This window comes from Taudactylus pleione, unplaced genomic scaffold (assembly GCF_031769625.1).
Source record: "Taudactylus pleione unplaced genomic scaffold, aTauple2 ptg000494l, whole genome shotgun sequence".
Lineage (NCBI taxonomy): Eukaryota > Metazoa > Chordata > Amphibia > Anura > Myobatrachidae > Taudactylus > Taudactylus pleione.
Genome location: NW_028284896.1, coordinates 825 through 18,790, shown reverse-complemented (window position 1 = coordinate 18,790; position 17,966 = coordinate 825). Strand labels below are relative to the sequence as shown.

Sequence of the window (17,966 nt, the reverse complement as noted above, 5' to 3'; positions counted from 1 at the left end):
TACTGTAGAGCATTACTAGCAGTAAAACTGTGTAGAAGAATAAATGTTTGGACTTACCGCAAACAACATTATCACAGCATGGGTCAGTACCACCTTCTGGGAGTATTACTGGTGCAAAACCATCATAACATTCTGGATAATTGCAAGTGGCATATTCACATCCCTGGTGTAAAATATTGAGGCAGGTTTCCAGGTTAGAATTATATACAAGATCCTATTATTATTATAATCATACCACATTAAGGAATACTTAGAATCATTGTTATACTGTATAAAATTAAATATAATTCAACTCGGCAAATAATTGCCTAAAAAAAACAAAACATACATCTTATTATGTCTATTGAATTGTTATGTGCTCTGGTTTGTTTGTGTTGTGTTTAGTCTTTTATTTTATTTTTAAATCTTGCAGGTATTTATAATTAGCAAGAATCTCAGTGGTCTCTATGGATAGCTGCATATACAGTAGAGATGTGCGCAGACCCTCGTGTTTTGGTTCTAATTCATCATAAAAACAGCTAAAATCATGTACTTTGGACCTGATTACATGCAATCCAAAACCCAAGTTCGGTTTTTATCTCTAAGTTCCGAACTTACAGCCGACCCGAGCCAGGACCCCAAAGTGATTCCGAACCGCGACTCGATTCGGCTCGGAACCCCTAAGTTCGGGTTTGTACGGTTTTCAGGAAAACCGAATCGCACATCTCTAATATACAGATGAGGAGTGTCGGATAAAATAAAACCACTAATTATAATTAAAACTAAGCAAGACAGACTTAAAATAAAAACAACAAAACATTTAAGTTCAACAATGTTTAAAAATATTTTATTAAAATTTTTATATATATGAATGTACCAGTCATACTATCTAGCCATAGTGAGAGAAAACACTGTATTTACTATACACTTACGTGAGGAGGTGGTGTTGGTGGAGGACCTGTATATAAATAAAAATAATAAACATCATTGTACAATGTGTTACAATCATAGAGTATCCACTCAAAGGATAGTTATTTATTATATCATAATAGTCACTAATTACGATTACCTGACTTTCCCTCAACCCAACCTCCATGTCTGATGTGAATGTCACTTGTACTTATTCTGCGGTGGATAGTAGACAATACAGCTAGCTCAGATATATTACAAGCTATGTTGTGGGATGTTTTTTTCCTGTTTATTAGATTATTGACCTATTTTAGGAAATGGACAATTGTTCCCTTTATTGCACTAGTCTGAGCACAGCCGGCCCTGGGTATAGGCTATATAGCTGAATACTTAAGGCACCATTGCCCCAGCGGGGCATCCAGCAGGCGTTACGGCCCACCTCACTAGCCTAAATCTTGTCTATTGCACCAAATTGGGCAGGTCCGGCTCAGATTCTGAGGTGATGCCATGCAGCAGAGGCATCACTAGGGTTGGTGTCACCCAGTGCGTTTAAAGGACCACGTGCTCATGAACTGTGGGCGTAGCCTCATGGGGAAGGGGGCAAGGCTTTGCAGCAGGCCCCGTTTTCATCACTCTGGGGGTGTTCCTTTACCTACTATGCAGACCACCCACATGTCACTCTGACCTCTCCTCATGCCAGTCAGACCTTCCACATGCCATTCAGTGCCCCCATATGTCACTCATAGCTCCCCACATGCCACTCACATTAAGACAGAAGCAAATGGTTGTCCTTACTGATATATTAAAAGAGATCTATCTATATTTTTATACCATATACAACATTTTACTCCCACTTCCGTTGATCACCATTCTACTATCTGTATAAGAAATTTGGAAACAAATGATCTACCAAGCTTTCTAGAAATCGGCAGAACATAAGTAGTAATTGGATTTGGTACTTTAAGTCACAGGACTGAGCAATATTTTTTGCCAACCACTCATTGCATTATATGTCCACAGGACTAGACCAACATATAACTAAGGTTAAACCAGTCCCACAGCCTGATTCTCAGTAGTAATTCTGCTCCTGCTCTCATGCTCTGCACTGTCTGCAGTCAGTAAGGGAGTAAGGAGCGCTCTTTACTTGACGATGACAAACATGCACCCACCGTCCTCCCTTCCTTCCAACAGTGTGCCAGTTCCAGTACCCCCAATGGCTCTGGTCCCATGGCACCTGGCACCTCTCAAAACTGTTTGAGAGGGGCGAGTCGCATCCTTTACCCCCTTGTTCCGTCACCCATGATACACCCTAATTATAGTGACAGACATAGAGACAGTTCTCTTCATTGTTGCCTGTGTGACCTCTGTTCTATTTGTTTGGTTACTTACCACACTCATATTCTGGGCAGCAGTTGGTATCAGAATCTCCAATTTTCAATGGCGGGCTGCCATCTTCGCATTCGGGAATGGGATCACAGGTCACCTGGCACTCTGAAAATAAGTACAAGGTTTTGTATTACCCCGGGACCCCTGGTATAATAAACACATCCTGGGAAGGTGGTACACACTGCAGAGGGTTGTATGCTATTGAATCAAACTTCCTCACATGTTGCATCAAATCTTCCACCTATTCCTCATGCAGATTATACTGTTCACTGCAACAAATTTAATGGATTGAGTGCCTGGCCAATTAAATCAAGATTTGCATTATAATTTATACCCAAAAACAATTATGGAACTAAATCAATTACCCACTTATTGTATATAGCAGAGCAAAAATCATTTGATTTATAAGGGGTGGGGGGGGCATTGGAGAGATATAAAATTGTGAGAGATTGAGAGATAAAGTACCAACCAATCAGCTTCTAACTTACATTTTAGTTCACAGGCTGTGTTTGAAAATGACAGTTAGTAGCTGATTGGTTGGTACTTTATCTCTCCATGGTTTGATAAAGAATGATTACCCAGAATGTAAAGGATTTGATGGTTCTCTGTGTAGCGGGTGTGGATGCAGGTTCGATACTTACGGCAAATGTAATTTGGACAGCACTGCTCTGCCCAAGGGATGGCTACCATGACTTCTCCCTTCTTCTCACATTCCGTAGGGTGACATACGACATCTTTACATGGTTCCTGTATGCGCAAAAATACAATGGCCGTCCTATTAATAGCAACCAAATGTTTGTCATTAAGACCATTTGATTGGCATGTTTTGATAGGACGCTGGTGCCTGGAATTCTCCATACAGAGAGAAATATTGTCCAAACCTGCAGTACCACTTGTGCCCATCAGGGGATGCTGGGCTTGTCAATTAAATCTGTGCATTTATTTTACAATGTTATTAGACGTTTATAGACAACAGTTTAGTAGATTTTAACTATACCTTATACTTTTACAGTATATACAGTATATAATATATGCATAATATACAGGTACAAAAAAAGTGATGTGGTACTTGGAAAAAACTTATGGTGAAATGGCAACAATGAAAAAAGAAATTTGCCCCAGTGAAAAATCTGATTCTACTAGATATTTTATATTTGGAATCCCCTCAACAAAAGACTGTGCTTGCCCCAGCGCAACCTGCTCTATACCATCACCAACTGCCCCAAAACGTAGCGGCTGAGTGGTGCAATGTGTACTTTCAGTTTGTGTTAGTAGCTCTCTGCTTTCTGACCCTTTTGTTTATCCTATACAGGGGTCTAGACTCTATTCACTAAGCCTTGGAGATAGATAAAGAGGAGAGTGATAAAGTACCAACCAATCAGCTCCTAACTGTCATTTTTCAAACACAGCCTGTAGAGTAACAGTTAGAAGCTGATTGGTTGGTACTTTATCTCCATCCACTTTATCTCTCTCCAAGGCTTAGTGAGTAGACCTCTAAATGATTTAGGAGTAGATGTACTGAGCATTGGAGAGAGATAAAGTGAAGACAGATAAAGTACCAATCAATCAGCTCCTAACTGTCATTTTTCGCACACAGGGCGGGAAGCATCAATCATCGCATTTTGGATGTGATGCATCCCGCCAACGATCACATGCATACCTGCATTTACTAAGGCCGTAATCATGTACATTTAAGCAAAGGACATCTCTCCCAATAAGACCTGTCCTTTGCGGTTTGGGAACGTCCAGGTTCATGACCTGGGAATCCCACTGCGCATGCGTGTCCGTCGGTCAGTGTATGCACAAATCACGGGGAACCTGTGAGGGATCCTATTGGATCCCATTCGGGGAAAGCTATAAAAAGAAGCCCATAGACTTCTATACATTGATGCATCACATCCACAGCCTGTAACATGACAGGTAGGAGGTGATCGGTTGGTACTTTGGGGTCTGTTTACTATGTCTTGGGTGGAGTTAAAGTGAACTGAGATAATTTACCAGCCACTCAACTCATAACTTCCATGTCACAGGCTGTCCATCCAAGGCTTAGTAAATAGACAAATCTCTCTCCACTTTATCCATCCAAGGCTTAGTACAACTCCCCTTTAATCCATATTAATGTTGTAGTTCTCAGTAATAAGAGTATCACAGCTGAAGGCAAACAAAAATACATTTCAGCCAATCAGGAGATAAGTTTTGCCGGTAAGTGAAGAATTAAGGGTCGCTTACAAATCCCACAATCTGCAGAGCAACAATTATTTTCTATGCGTGCAATTATACAAAATGAGCCAACCCTGTAACTAAATACTACTTGTGAAGAAATAAAAAATTGGCTTTAAAATTTTCTGTTCTACTTCTGTATATATTCAGATACTTTGTAACTTATATTGTAACTCTCCCTCTATTCTAAATATGGTTGCGTGTAGGGCTCTATAACTTACAGGAGGAGGCGCTGCAGTGGTCACGGGGGGAGGAACCTGAAAATAAAAAGAATATAATAGTATATCAGAATATGCAAAATCAAATATAGGAAGTGCTATCTCTAACCCACAAGGTCTATACAGTAAACATGTAATATAACCCAAGGGGTTAGAACTTCAGAGAGTGGTATTTAAATAAGATACACTTCTTTACATATGCCCACAAAATGTTCTCATATGTAATACCAGAAAGAGAAAAAAGGTGGAAACAGAGATCAGAAAGGGGGGTCATGTACTGTGCCAGGATTGCAGCAGGGGCTGGTAAAGTTTCCGTACCAGTGGCAGGAGACTGCCGTGGCATGGGGTGCGGATGCTGAGAGGCCTGGAGGTGTCAGTCTATTGTATTGTGTGAAGCCCCCTGTCCTGCTCAAATGAGAATACACTTTGGCCGACACATGGATCTTGTGCCAAACAGGACTTAGCGGCTTATGTCTCAGCCCCAGGCCTGCTCAGTAGTTTTACTCTCACCCACAAATAAAACTACTATCAGGTCTTGGAATGGAGATGTTTAATCACTGTTTATAACCGTAACAAAGCTGGGGTGGAGTGGTGATAGAGCACTAACATACATTACATTAGTGATGTACTGTACTTGCCAATATTAGAATCTCTCGGTGGGAGGTGGAAAGGGTTGGGGGTGGGGGTGGATTGCATTATGGTTGCCCTGACCACACTACTGCGCTGTTCAAACCCACGATTCAATGCGTTTTGCGTCATTCAAACCGCAGGACCACCCCACCTCACTCAAATGGGAAACATGCATGAGATTGGTCCACGGAGTGCAGCATAGCCCCCAAAGTGTAGGACTCTCTTGGAATGAGTAAGTACATGATGTACTAGTGTCTATGAATAAATCTGACCTCTGGCTATCGGCTCTCCACAGACTATAGGGGAGATGTATCATGTCTCGGAGGGAGAAAAAGTGAAGGAGTTGTCCAAGGAAACCAATCAGCTTCTAACAGTCATTTCTGTGCTAGATACATGACAGTTAGCCGGGTACACACTGGAGCGATATCTGTCCGGTTTGACTTGTCTGGCCAAATCGGAATGACAAATCGGGCATATCGTGCAGTGTGTATGCCCCATTTTCCCGCTCCCACGGTCGCATGTGATATATTCAATTGTTAAAAAAATCGGCTAGTGTGTATGTGAAAACCGACCAGCGATGCCGTTTACGATAACCCCAGTCGGCTGTACATGCAGCATAATCTGGGGTTATCTAGAGTTGTGCCATGCTGCTGAATGCGGCATGGACCCCGCTCCCCCCCCCCCCGTCCCACCCCAGCCGTCATCCGATGCCAGCACCCTCGCCAGGGCCCGCCGATGACGATATTAATGCAAACATACATCGTGTAGTGTGTATGCGGCTTTAATGTTGCTTCAGTACACAAAAGTGTTGTCTTGCTATGTGTAGGGCTGGGTACACTTTATAATGTTCATAACTTGCTGCACAAAATAATTATAGAATATTAACTTACAGTTGGAGAAGTAGCTGTAAAAAATGCAAATAAAGCAAATATTAGTATTAGTAAATATTAGTACAATAGACAGATTTATATAATTTGATACAGTTAACAACTGCAAATAAAGGGGCAGTGTCATTTGTATGGCTACAAATATTAATGGGTTTATATTCAGCGGATGAAGGTGAATATACTTGCAGTGCAATGTTATACTTGTAACTAGGTGACTGACATTTTCATAATGAGCTCGGTAACTTTTTGGCGGAGTTACTCTATGGTTTGTAGGTATGAAAAGAGGTTTTGAAGTACTGAAAACATTATTTTTATACAACAGGGGACTTTACACATACTGCAACAAAGTTAATTCACTCCAAAATATTTTCTTTTGTTTCCTTTAAGCTATGTATAATGCATTTTCAGACGTCAGACCAGAACCAACCGTATGAAATAAAAATAACTACAAAAAAAAAAGAGCACTTGATAGAAAATGTGTTTTATAGAAATGGAATTAAACACAACAGTTTATAACTTTATACACATTGGGGATGGTTTAGAGTAGCAGAGAAATACTACTCATGTAAAAAAGGTGCATTTTCACCAGGGCCGGCTCTAGGGGTGTTTGACGAGTGCAGTCGAATATGGGCGCCACCTCATAGAGGGTGCAATCCTCCCAACTGTCTCAATTTAAGCAGGACAGTCTCATTTTTCGGGCACTCGGGGGACACTCAGGTACCGCCACAGCTTTGCTTTGCTGAGCAGAGAGCAGCGGTGGCGGTGAAGCTAAATGGAAGCCGGCGTCCATTCAGTGGAGGGAGACGGCTGGGGGCAGCCCAGCTGCTTACGGAGTGCTTGGCTCACTCCCAGCATGATATAAAATGGGTGGCGCGCCATATGGGTATTCCCCCAAAATGGCATCATCTGGAGCTCGTGGTGTATGAAAAATAACAGCTCCAGCTGCTATAAAGATCTGGTTTATGATGGGAACAAGTGGCAGAGCCCAGGGGGGAATCTAGAGATGTTCTACTCAGACACAATCGGGATGCATTCCCGATGCAACTTAGACAAATGCACAATAACAAAATAAACCGCTCCATTACATCCGACCTCGGCAGCCCATCCTCCTCTAAATCAGGGTCTTTGCCTCTAGACAAACTCACTTGTATTTATGTACTGTTCTAGCAGCCTTCAGCCTTTCTTATACATTCACATAATTACTTACGGCACTCATATGTTGGGCAGCATTGTGTCTCTGCATCAAAGTAAGTTATCGGCTCACGCCCATCACAGTATGGAATGGAGTCGCACATCTTGCACCCTGTAAGGAAAATGGAATTCGCAATTCCTTAGCAGGTTCTTTCCAATGGCATACATCAATATGTAGCATTAATACTAAGTCCAATATCTGGAGCTGTCTATCTCTTGATTCTATATTATATTTTCCTATTCCACATAAGGAAATGTTAAAAAAAATGATTAAGTGACTATCAGTAGAGATGATGGCTCGGGTCACACAAGCCGCAAGTGTACCCAAGTAATAAAGAACTCACGGCATTTGTATATAGCGCAGCATTCGTTCTCCCAGCCTTCCAACTCCAGCGAGGAACCTTCCCTGGTGCAGACAGGTTTCTCTTTACACTCAACGTCAAAGCATTCTTCCTGTAAAGATAGGACAGATCTGGTAACCAATCAGCAAAGCCGTCTTTGCTTGATTCAATAGGAAGCTGTGACGGTTACTTACGTTTGGGGTTGTTATTTCAGGGCTGGGTGTTGTGGGGGGTTCGTTGGGTACTGCAAAAGAAAGCAGTTAGTTAGTTAGTTAGTTAGTTAGTTAGTTATAAAGGCGGCTGGTTTAGGCAAAATGAAATAAAAGGAAAATAGATTTGAAAAAATTAAATTGATATGAAACCACTTTTCGCTGCCATAAACTGGTCCTGCCGTGCGTAGCCTATGTAATGAATACCGCACTGTATAGTGAATAAATACATTGAGAGAACATAGAACTTAACTTACTGCAGTCATAGAGGGCACAGCACGGGTCTTCTGGGTTCGATTTCACTAGAACTCGATCGCCGTCATCACAATCTGGTTTGGAGCACTCGGATGTGTCACAAGGCTTTCAGGTAAAGAAAAGCAAACAGATATATAAATAACATGATAAATACTACCGTAAATAAATATTTTATACACCTGTTACTTTTATTGTGTAACAATATCATATCTTCAGTGAGAATTTAGAATTGTGCTAATATGGCACATTGCAAATATGCCCCTAGAGGCAGTGAGCAGTACTGCACTTCCAAAACACAGGAGAAGTACAGATGTGTCCTCATACACTGCGGCTTCAGTCGCGCCAAACAGCCAGTTCCCGGGCGACGCGACTGTTCCCAGCATCTCTTTTCCTCAAAATGTGCGTGTTATTCGCATAAATAAAACAACTGGAAACGACAAACTACTTAGGTAGATTAAACTGATCAATTTGCTGTGCGACATTTGTACATCTGCTTGCCAATGAGTCTGATTCTGTGTAGAAATGCCACCATGCATCGGCAGCGGCTTTCTCTCATGCCAAGCCCATTGGCGTGACATTGTAGGTGTTTATAACTAATTTCGCAGCCAAGAGTCTCAGCTATACTGTGAGTGGGGTATAACGGTGTCTGTGATGCAAATCATAGGGCATACAGGGGTTTATGTATCAGGCAGTGAAAAGACTGGAGAAGTGGACCAGTGGAGAAGTTGCCCATAGCAACCAATCAGCTCCTACCTATTATTTTATTAGCTTTACTTGATAAATGCTACATCAAAGCTGATTGGTTGTTATGAGCAGCTTCTCCACTGTTTTCACTGCTTGAAACATAAACCCCAAAGTATTTATAATTTCATGTAAACGCTCAACATATTGATTTATCACAATTTCATAATCTGTGTCCCCCCTTTTTATGTATACTCAAAGCTATTTTATAAATGTATGCAACTATTTCCATTTGAGAGAAGGCAAAAATAGTCACAGAGACATCTACAGGCTAGGAGGAGGTACTACTACAAATCATTAATAGGCCATGATACTATTCTATTCTAAATCTAATTACATTCTTTCCAAGCCTTGAAGAAAAGAATATGACAGAGCTGAGTGATCTAATGGAACAGTAGAGTCAGCTGTATTGTGTATGAACCATTAACACTAGACTCTTATAAGCTGGGCCCTCTCTAACCTCTACCTCACATCTGCACTTCCCTAGTCAACCTAGGGGGAGAGGTATCAACCCATGAAGGGAGATAAATTGGAGAGAGAAAAAGTGCCAACCAATCAGTTCCTAACTGTCATTTTTCAAACACAAGCTGATTGGATGGTACTTTATCTCTCTCCATGGCTTGCTACGTCTCCCCCCGCCAGGATTGTACTTGTCCTCTTTCTCTCCCATGAGATTTGTATTTTGAATGATATGTAACTCTGCCTGACGGTGATCACATACTTGTGTCACTGTTTTCTACTCAAATGTGTAGTGGTTGAGCTTACAAAATGGCTTCCTCCGCCGGGAGTATTCAAAATGGTGCACTTTAATTTACTCTACAGTATTTCATTTCAGCAGAACGTATGTTTATGTTGTCTATGTCCCCCAGTAACAGAGAGTATAATAGAATGGTACTGTATGTAAATAGTCATTATGTACTGGAATACATGTAGTAATGTTAGATAGAAAGGAACGTACCGTTGGAGGGATGGTGGGAGGAGGCTGCAAGAAAACAAAAGTTTAAAAATTTAAATATGAGAAAGCTCACATACCTATATACAATGCACTTAATTTTTTCCAACAACACATTTTATTTATTTATATAGAGCACAAAGGAAGATGGATACAACATCACAGGAAGGTGTACATGTTACAGGATGGTACATTAGGGTTGTAGCACACCCCTTATTGGGAATTATAACCCTCCTTATTGTATGCCAGGAATATTGCAAACATAAAATTACTATTGTTAAGTGAATTAAGAAAAAAGTTACAAATGAAGAATAATTTAAATACTGAAAAAGTACAAAGATGGACAGATAACTATATACAGATGGACAAGTAAAAACGAGAGATAGAGAGGGAGAGAGAGAGAGGGAGAGAAAGAAGATAGGGATAGAAAGAGGGGGGGTAGAGAGAGAGAGAGGGGGGGGTTTCAGGGATCTCTCTGTACTTTTCATGTAACTACTGTATATATAGAGAGGAGAAAGTATTATATAGAATTAAATAGACCCCTATATGTGCATAGATTTAGAACACCGGTAAAAGCAGAAGGGGGGCACAGAACATATCTATATACTGTACGTTTATGATACATGATGTGAACTTACAGTGGGAGTGATGATTGGCTCTGGAAAATAAAATAATTAAAATCAGCACAAAAAAATTGTAACTTTAAATAATAGAAACACTTTAATATTTTTCAGTAGGATTATAGAACAGCTAGAGCATTAATAATATACAAATGTGTCTTATAAAGTCTGCAGCCACCTTTTATATGAAACTAGCTGTTGTCTCTGGTTTCACCTGGGTCTCTGTCTATATACACTCTCTCTCTCTCTCTCTCTCTCTCTCTCTCTCCTCTCTCTCTCTCCTCTCTCTCTCCTCTCTCTCTCTAGTCTCTCTCTCTCTCTCTCTCTAGTCTCTCTCTCTCTCTCCTCTCTAGTCTCTCTCTCCTCTCTCTCTCTCTCTCTCTCTAGTCTCTCTCTCTCCCCTCTCTCTTTCCTCTCTCTCTCTCTCTCTCTCTCTCTCTCTCTCTCTCTCTCTCTCTCTCTCTCTCTCCTCTCTCTCTAGTCTCTCTCTCTCTCCCCTCTCTCTCTCTCTCCTCTCTAGTCTCTCTCTCCTCTCTCTCTCTCTCTCTCTCTAGTCTCTCTCTCTCCCCTCTCTCTTTCCTCTCTCTCTCTCTCTCTCTCTCTCTCTCTCTCTCTCTCCTCTCTCTCTAGTCTCTCTCTCTCTCTCCTCACTCTCCTCACTCTCCTCACTCTCTCTCTCTCTCTCTCTCTCTCCTCTCTCTCTCTCTCTCCTGCCCCTCTGTTGCTGTTCTCCAACCTCTGTCTCACTTATTTTTACTCTCAACAGTGTCTCCTCCTCTGCGGGCCAGTCTTTATATTGTTGCACAGCACATGTGTGTCTTTATCCAGTTGCACAGCACACGTGTGTCTTTATCCGGTTGCACAGCACACGTATGACTGGTAGCTAATGACATGTGCTTTTCACACGTTTGGACTGTTGTGCACACGCATGTTTGCGTAGATTGCCAGTGACTGTGATGTGTCCTCACTCACCTAGCATTTTGCACCATAGTTACTGTAGAGCATTACTAGCTGTGAAACTGTGTAGAAGAATGAATGTTTGGACTTACCGCAAACAACGTTATCACAGCATGGGTCAGTACCACCTTCTGGGAGTATTACTGGTGCAAAACCATCATAACATTCTGGATAATTGCAAGTGGCATATTCACATCCCTGGTGTAAAATATTGAGGCAGGTTTCCAGTTTAGAATTTATACACAAGATCCTATTATTATTATAATCATACCACATTAAGGAATACTGAAAATCATTAATATACTGTATAAAATGAAATATAATTCAACTCGGCAAATAATTGCCTAAAAAACAAACAAACATATGTCTTATTATGTGTATTGTATTGTTATGTGCTCTGCTTTGTTTGTGCTGTGTTTAGTCTTTTATTTTATTTTTAAATCCTGCAGGTATTTATAATTAGCAAGAATTTCAGTGGTCTCTATGGATAGCTGCATATACAGTAGAGATGTGCGCAGACCCTCGTGTTTTGGTTCTAATTCATCATAAAAACAGCTAAAATCATGTACTTTGGACCTGATTACATGCAATCCAAAACCCAAGTTCAGATTTTATCTCTGAGTTCCGAACTTACAGCCGACCCGAGCCAGGACCCCAAAGTGATTCTGAACCGCGACTCAATTTGGCTCGGAACCCCTAAGTTCGGGTTTGTATGGTTTTCAGGAAAACCGAATCGCACATCTCTAATATACAGATGAGGAGTGTCGGATAAAATAAAACCACTACTTATACTTAAAACAAAGCAAGACAGACTTAAAAAAAAAACAAAAAACATTTAAGTTCAACAATGTTTAAAAATATTTTATTAACATTTTTATATTTCAAATGTACCAGTCATACTATCTAGCCATAGTGAGAGTAAACACTGTATTTACTATACACTTACGTGAGGAGGTGGTGTTGGCGAAGGACCTGTATATAAATAAAAACAAATGTCATTGTACGATGTGTTACAATCATAGAGTATCCACTCAAAGGATAGTTATTTATTATATCATAATAGTCACTAATTACGATTACCTGACTTTCCCTCAACCCAACCTCCATGTCTGATGGATGTGAATGTCACATGTTCTTATTCTGCGGTGGATAGTAGACAATACAGCTAGCTCAGACATATTAGAAGCTATGTTGTGGGATGTTTTTTTCCTGTTTATTAGATTATTGACCTATTTTAGGAAATGGACAATTATTCCCTTTATTGCACTATTCTGAGCACAGCCGGCCCTGGGTATAGGCTCTATAGCTGAATGCTTAAGGCACCATTGCCCCAGCCACACATTGCATTATATGTCCACAGCACTAGACCAACCTATAACCAAGGTTAAACCAGTCCCACAGCCTGATTCTCAGTAGTAATTCTGCTCCTGCTCTCATGCTCTGCACTGTCTGCAGTCAGTAAGGGAGTAAGGAGCTCTCTTTACTTGACGATGACAAACATGCACCCACCCTCCACCCTACCTTCCAACAGTGTGCCAGTTCCAGTACCCCCAATGGGTCTGGACCCATGGCACCTGGAACCTCTCAAAACTGTTTGAGAGGGGCGAGTCGCATCCTTTCCCCCCTTGTTCCGTCACCCATGATACACCCTAATTCTAGTGACAGTCATAGAGACAGTTCTCTTCATTGTTGCCTGTGTGACCTCTGTTCTCTTTTTTCGGTTACTTACCACACTCATATTCTGGGCAGCAGTTGGTATCAGAATCTCCACTTTTCAATGGTGGGCTGCCATCTTCGCATTCGGGAATGGGATCACAGGTCACCTGGCACTCTGAAAATAAGTACAAGGTTTTGTATTACCCCGGGACCCCTGGTATAATAAACACATCCTGGGAAGGTGGTACACACTGCAGAGGGTTGTATGCTATTGAATCAAACTTCCTCACATAAATGCATCAAATCTTCCAACTATTCCTCATGCAGATTATACTGTTCACTGCAACAAATTGAATGGATTGAGTGCCTGGCCAATTAAATCAAGATTTGCATTATAATTTATACCCAAAAACAATTATGGAACTAAATCAATTACCCAACAAGTTCTACTGCAGCTTCTGTATGCTCGATTATCTTTCACTTATTGTATATAGCAGAACAAAAATCATATGATTTATGGGTGGTGGGGGGGGGGGGGGGGCGGCATTGGAGAGAAATAAAATTGTGAGAGATTGAGAGATAAAGTACCAACCAGTCAGCTTCTAACTTACATTTTAGTTCACAGGCTGTGTTTGAAAATGACAGTTAGTAGCTGATTGGTTGGTATTTTATCTCTCACAATGTTACCTCTCTCCATGGTTTGATAAAAAATTATTACCCAGAATGCAAAGGATTTGATGGTTCTCTGTGTAGCGGGTGTGGATGCAGGTTTGGTACTTACGGCAAATGTAATTTGGACAGCACTGATCTGCCCAAGGGATGGCTACCATGACTTCTCCCTTCTTCTCACACTCCGTAGGGTGACATACGACATCTTTACATGGTTCCTGTATGCGCAAAAATACAATGGCCGCCCTATTAATAGCAACCAAATGTGTGTCCTTAAGGCCATATTATTGGCATGTTTTGATAGGATGCTGGTGCCTGGAATTCTCCATACAGAGAGAAATATTGTCCAAACCTGCAGTACCACTTGTGCCCATCAGGGGATGCTGGGCTCATCAATTAAATCTGTGCATTTATTTTACAATGTTATTAGACGTTTATAGACAACAGCTTAGTAGATTTCAACTATACCTTATACTTATATATATATATAATATGTGCATAATATACAGGTATAAAAAATGTGATGTGGTACTTGGAAAAAAACTTATGGTGAAATGGCAACAATGAAAAAAGAAATTTGCCCCAGTGAAAAATCTGATTCTACTAGACATTTTATATTTGGAATCCCCTCAACAAAAGACTGTGCTTGCCCCAGCGCAACCTGCTCTATACCATCACCAACTACCCCAAAACGTAGCGGCTGAGTGGTTCAATGTGTACATTCAGTTTGTGTTAGTAGCTCTCTGGTTTCGGCGGGAAGCATCAATCATCGCATTTTGGATGTGATGCATCCCGCTAATGATCACATGCATACCTGCATTTACTAAGGCCGTATGCATGTACATTTAAGCAAATGACTTCTCTCCCAATACGAGCTGTCCTTTGCGGTTTGGGAACGTCCAGGTTCATGACCTGGGAATCCCACTGTGCATGCGCGTCCGTCGATCAGTGCATGCACAAGTCACGGGGTACCTGTGAGGGATCCTATTGGATCCCATTCAGGGAAAGCTATAAAAAGAAGCCCATAGACTTCTATAAGGCATCGGGTCCAAGCTCCAGAAAGCTTTGCATATGGAAAATACGGACGAACGTATGAAAACTTCATTTTCGGAGGTTTGACCGTATTTTTACATTGATGCATCACATCCACAGCCTGTAACATGACAGTTAGGAGGTGATTGGTTGGTACTTTGGGGTCTATTTACTAATACCCCTTTCAGACAGAGAAAAGAACCCGGTAATTTTCCGGCTCTAGCTGGGTCGACCCGGGTTTTTTTTCTGTCAACAGGGTCAACACGGGACCTAATTCCCAGTACTTCTACCCAGGTATTTACCTGTGTTTTTCCCGGGTCTTACACGGGTTGGCGGCTGTCTGAAAGGTGCCGACACAGGTTTTTCTACTCCGGGCATAGTAAGCAGTGCTTATTGGCTGAGATGGCGGTGCACGGGCTGCACTTTTCATGACCTCATCTCTGTGTGCCATAAAAGCAGTCCATTTATTATGACACACTGTATATTGCAGGGATAATCTGGGTTCTGTGTGAAAGGGGTCGACCCGGGAATTTCCCGGGAATTATGTGCTGTGTGAAAGGGGGTTAGGAGCAAATTCCCGGGTCCTTCCCCGGTTGAAAGATATGGGAAAAACCCAGGTTTTAGGGATTTTTCTGTCTGAAAGTGGTATAAGTCTTGGGTGGAGATAAAGTGAACAGAGATAATTTACTCAGCCAATCAGGAGATAAGTTTTGCCGGTAAGTGAAGAATTAAGGTTCGCTTACAAATCCCACAATCTGCAGAGCAACAATTATTTTCTATGCGTGCAATTATACAAAATGAGCCAACCCTGTAACTAACTACTACTTGTGAAGAAATAAAAAAATTGGCTTTAAAATTTTCTATTCCACTTCTGTATATATTCAGATACTTTATAACTAATACCCCTTTTACACCAGAGCAAAAACCTGGGTCGCAGCTCAGTGTAAAAGGGTCCCTGAAAAATAACCCAGGTCAAGTGACCCAGCAATCCAAACCAGGTAGCTACCAGGGTTGGACCCAGGATGGACCTGGGTAATGGTGCAGTGTAAACGGTGCAACCCGGGTTATCTGACCTGGGTCATGCCTAAAATGAGCTGATTGGTGGTTACGGAGCAGTCACTTCCCACTTTTTATGATCTCACAGGTTTAGCAGGGCAGACCTGTGTTCACTGTGAACAGGGCTGACCTGGGAGTAACCCAGATCGAAGGTGCAGTGTAAATGGGTTTAACCTGGGTCTGACCAGGGTTGGAACCATGTCCAAAAACCCAGGTCGGACATGGGTTTTAGGTGGAAGAGAGGTATTATATTGTAACTCTCCCTCTATTCTAAATATGGTTGCGTGTAGGGGTTAATAACTTACAGGAGGAGGCGCTGCAGTGGTCACGGGGGGAGGAACCTGAAAATAAAAAGAATATAATAGTCTATCAGAATATGCAAAATCAAATATAGGAAGTGCTATATCTAACCCACAAGGTCTATACAGTAAACATGTAATATAACCCAAGGGGCTAGAACTTCAGAGAGTGGTATTTAATTTAAATAAGATACATTTCTTTACATATGCCCACAAAAATTTGTCATACGTAATACAAGACAGAGAAATACCCAGTGTCGTAGCTGCACTGTCCCCTAGTGGATGAAGGAGAAAAGGGGGAAACAGAGACCAGAAAGGGGGGTCATGTATTGTGCCAGGATAGCGGCAGGGGCTGGTAAAGTTTCCGTACCAGTGGCAGGAGACTGCCGTGGCATGGGGTGCGGATGCTGAGAGGCCTGGAGGTGTCAGTCTATTGTATTGTGAGGGCCCTGTCCTGCTCAAATGAGAATACGCTTTGACCGACACATGGATCTTGTGCCAAACAGGACTTAGCGGCTTATGTCTCAGCCCCAGGCCTGCTCAGTAGTGTTACTCTCACCGACAAATAAAACTACTATCAGGTCTTGGAATGGAGATGTTTAATGACTGTTTATAACCGTAACAAAGCTGGGGTGGAGTGGTGATAGAACACTAACATACATTACATTAGTGATGTACCGTACTTGCCAATATTAGAATCTCTCGGTGGGAGGTGGAAGGGGGTGGGGGTGGATTTGCATTATGGTTGCCCTGACCACACTACTGCGCTGTTCAAACCCACGATTCAATGCGTTTTGCGTCATTCAAACCGCAGGACCCCCCCCACCTCACTCAAATAGGCAACATGCATGAGATTGGTCTACGGAGTCCAGGAAAGCCCCCAAAGTGTAGGACTCTCTTGGAATGAGTAAGTACATGATGTACTAGTGTCTATGAATAAATCTGACCTCCGACTAACGGCTCTCCACAGACTATAGGGGAGATGTATCATGTCTTGGAGGGAGATAAAGTGAAGGAGTTGTCCAAGGAAACCAATCAGCTTCTAACAGTCATTTCTGTGCTAGATACATGACAGTTAGCCGGGTACACACTGGTGCGATATCTGTCCGGTGTGGCATGTCTGGCCAAATCGGAATGACAAATCGGGCATATCGTGCAGTGTGTATGACCCATTTTCCCGCTCCCACGGTCGCATGTGATATATTCAATCATTCAAAAAATCGTCTAGTGTGTATGTGAAAACCGACCAGCGATGCCGTTAACGATAACCCCAGTCAGCTGTACATGCAGCAAAATCTGGGGTTATCTAGAGTTGTGCCATGCTGCTGAATGCGGCATGGACCCACTCCCCCCCGCCCACTGTTATCCGATGCCGGCACCCCCGCCAGGCCCGCCGATGACGATATTGCCGCATACACACATCATGTAGTGTGTATGCGGCTTTAATGTTGCTTCAGTACACAAAAGTGTTGTCTTGCTATGTGTAGGTCTGGGTACACTTTATAATGTTCATAACTTGCTTCACAAAATAATTATAGAATATTAACTTACAGTTGGAGAAGTAGCTGTAAAAAATGCAAATAAAGCAAATATTAGTATTAGTAAATATTAGTACAATAGACAGATTTATATAATTTGATACAGTTAACAACAGCAATAAAGGGGCAGTGTCATTTGTATGACTACAAATATTAATGGGTTTATATTCAGCGGATGAAGGTGAAAATACTTGCAGTGCAATGTTATACTTGTAACTAGG

The 17,966-nt window shown here is 41.7% G+C and overlaps 1 protein-coding gene across 1 annotated transcript in view; it reads right to left on the bottom strand.

The window, feature by feature from the left end:
* LOC148502515 (uncharacterized) overlaps positions 1-17,766 on the bottom strand; it is a 59,449-nt gene extending 41,683 nt beyond the window's left edge. The window contains exons 1-18 of the mRNA XM_088449733.1: positions 17,759-17,766; positions 16,214-16,249; positions 13,933-14,038; positions 13,225-13,326; positions 12,442-12,467; positions 11,588-11,693; positions 10,557-10,576; positions 9,925-9,948; positions 8,228-8,330; positions 7,956-8,005; positions 7,765-7,873; positions 7,437-7,532; positions 6,233-6,246; positions 4,716-4,751; positions 2,916-3,021; positions 2,278-2,379; positions 912-937; positions 58-163 (exon numbers count right to left, since the gene is read on the bottom strand). Coding sequence (XP_088305859.1) covers positions 58-163; positions 912-937; positions 2,278-2,379; positions 2,916-3,021; positions 4,716-4,751; positions 6,233-6,246; positions 7,437-7,532; positions 7,765-7,873; positions 7,956-8,005; positions 8,228-8,330; positions 9,925-9,948; positions 10,557-10,576; positions 11,588-11,693; positions 12,442-12,467; positions 13,225-13,326; positions 13,933-13,981 — 1,075 coding nt within the window. The 5' untranslated portion in view covers positions 13,982-14,038; positions 16,214-16,249; positions 17,759-17,766. The remainder of the gene's footprint in view (positions 1-57; positions 164-911; positions 938-2,277; positions 2,380-2,915; positions 3,022-4,715; positions 4,752-6,232; positions 6,247-7,436; positions 7,533-7,764; positions 7,874-7,955; positions 8,006-8,227; positions 8,331-9,924; positions 9,949-10,556; positions 10,577-11,587; positions 11,694-12,441; positions 12,468-13,224; positions 13,327-13,932; positions 14,039-16,213; positions 16,250-17,758) is intronic.
* Between the last annotated feature and the right edge of the window lie 200 nt (positions 17,767-17,966).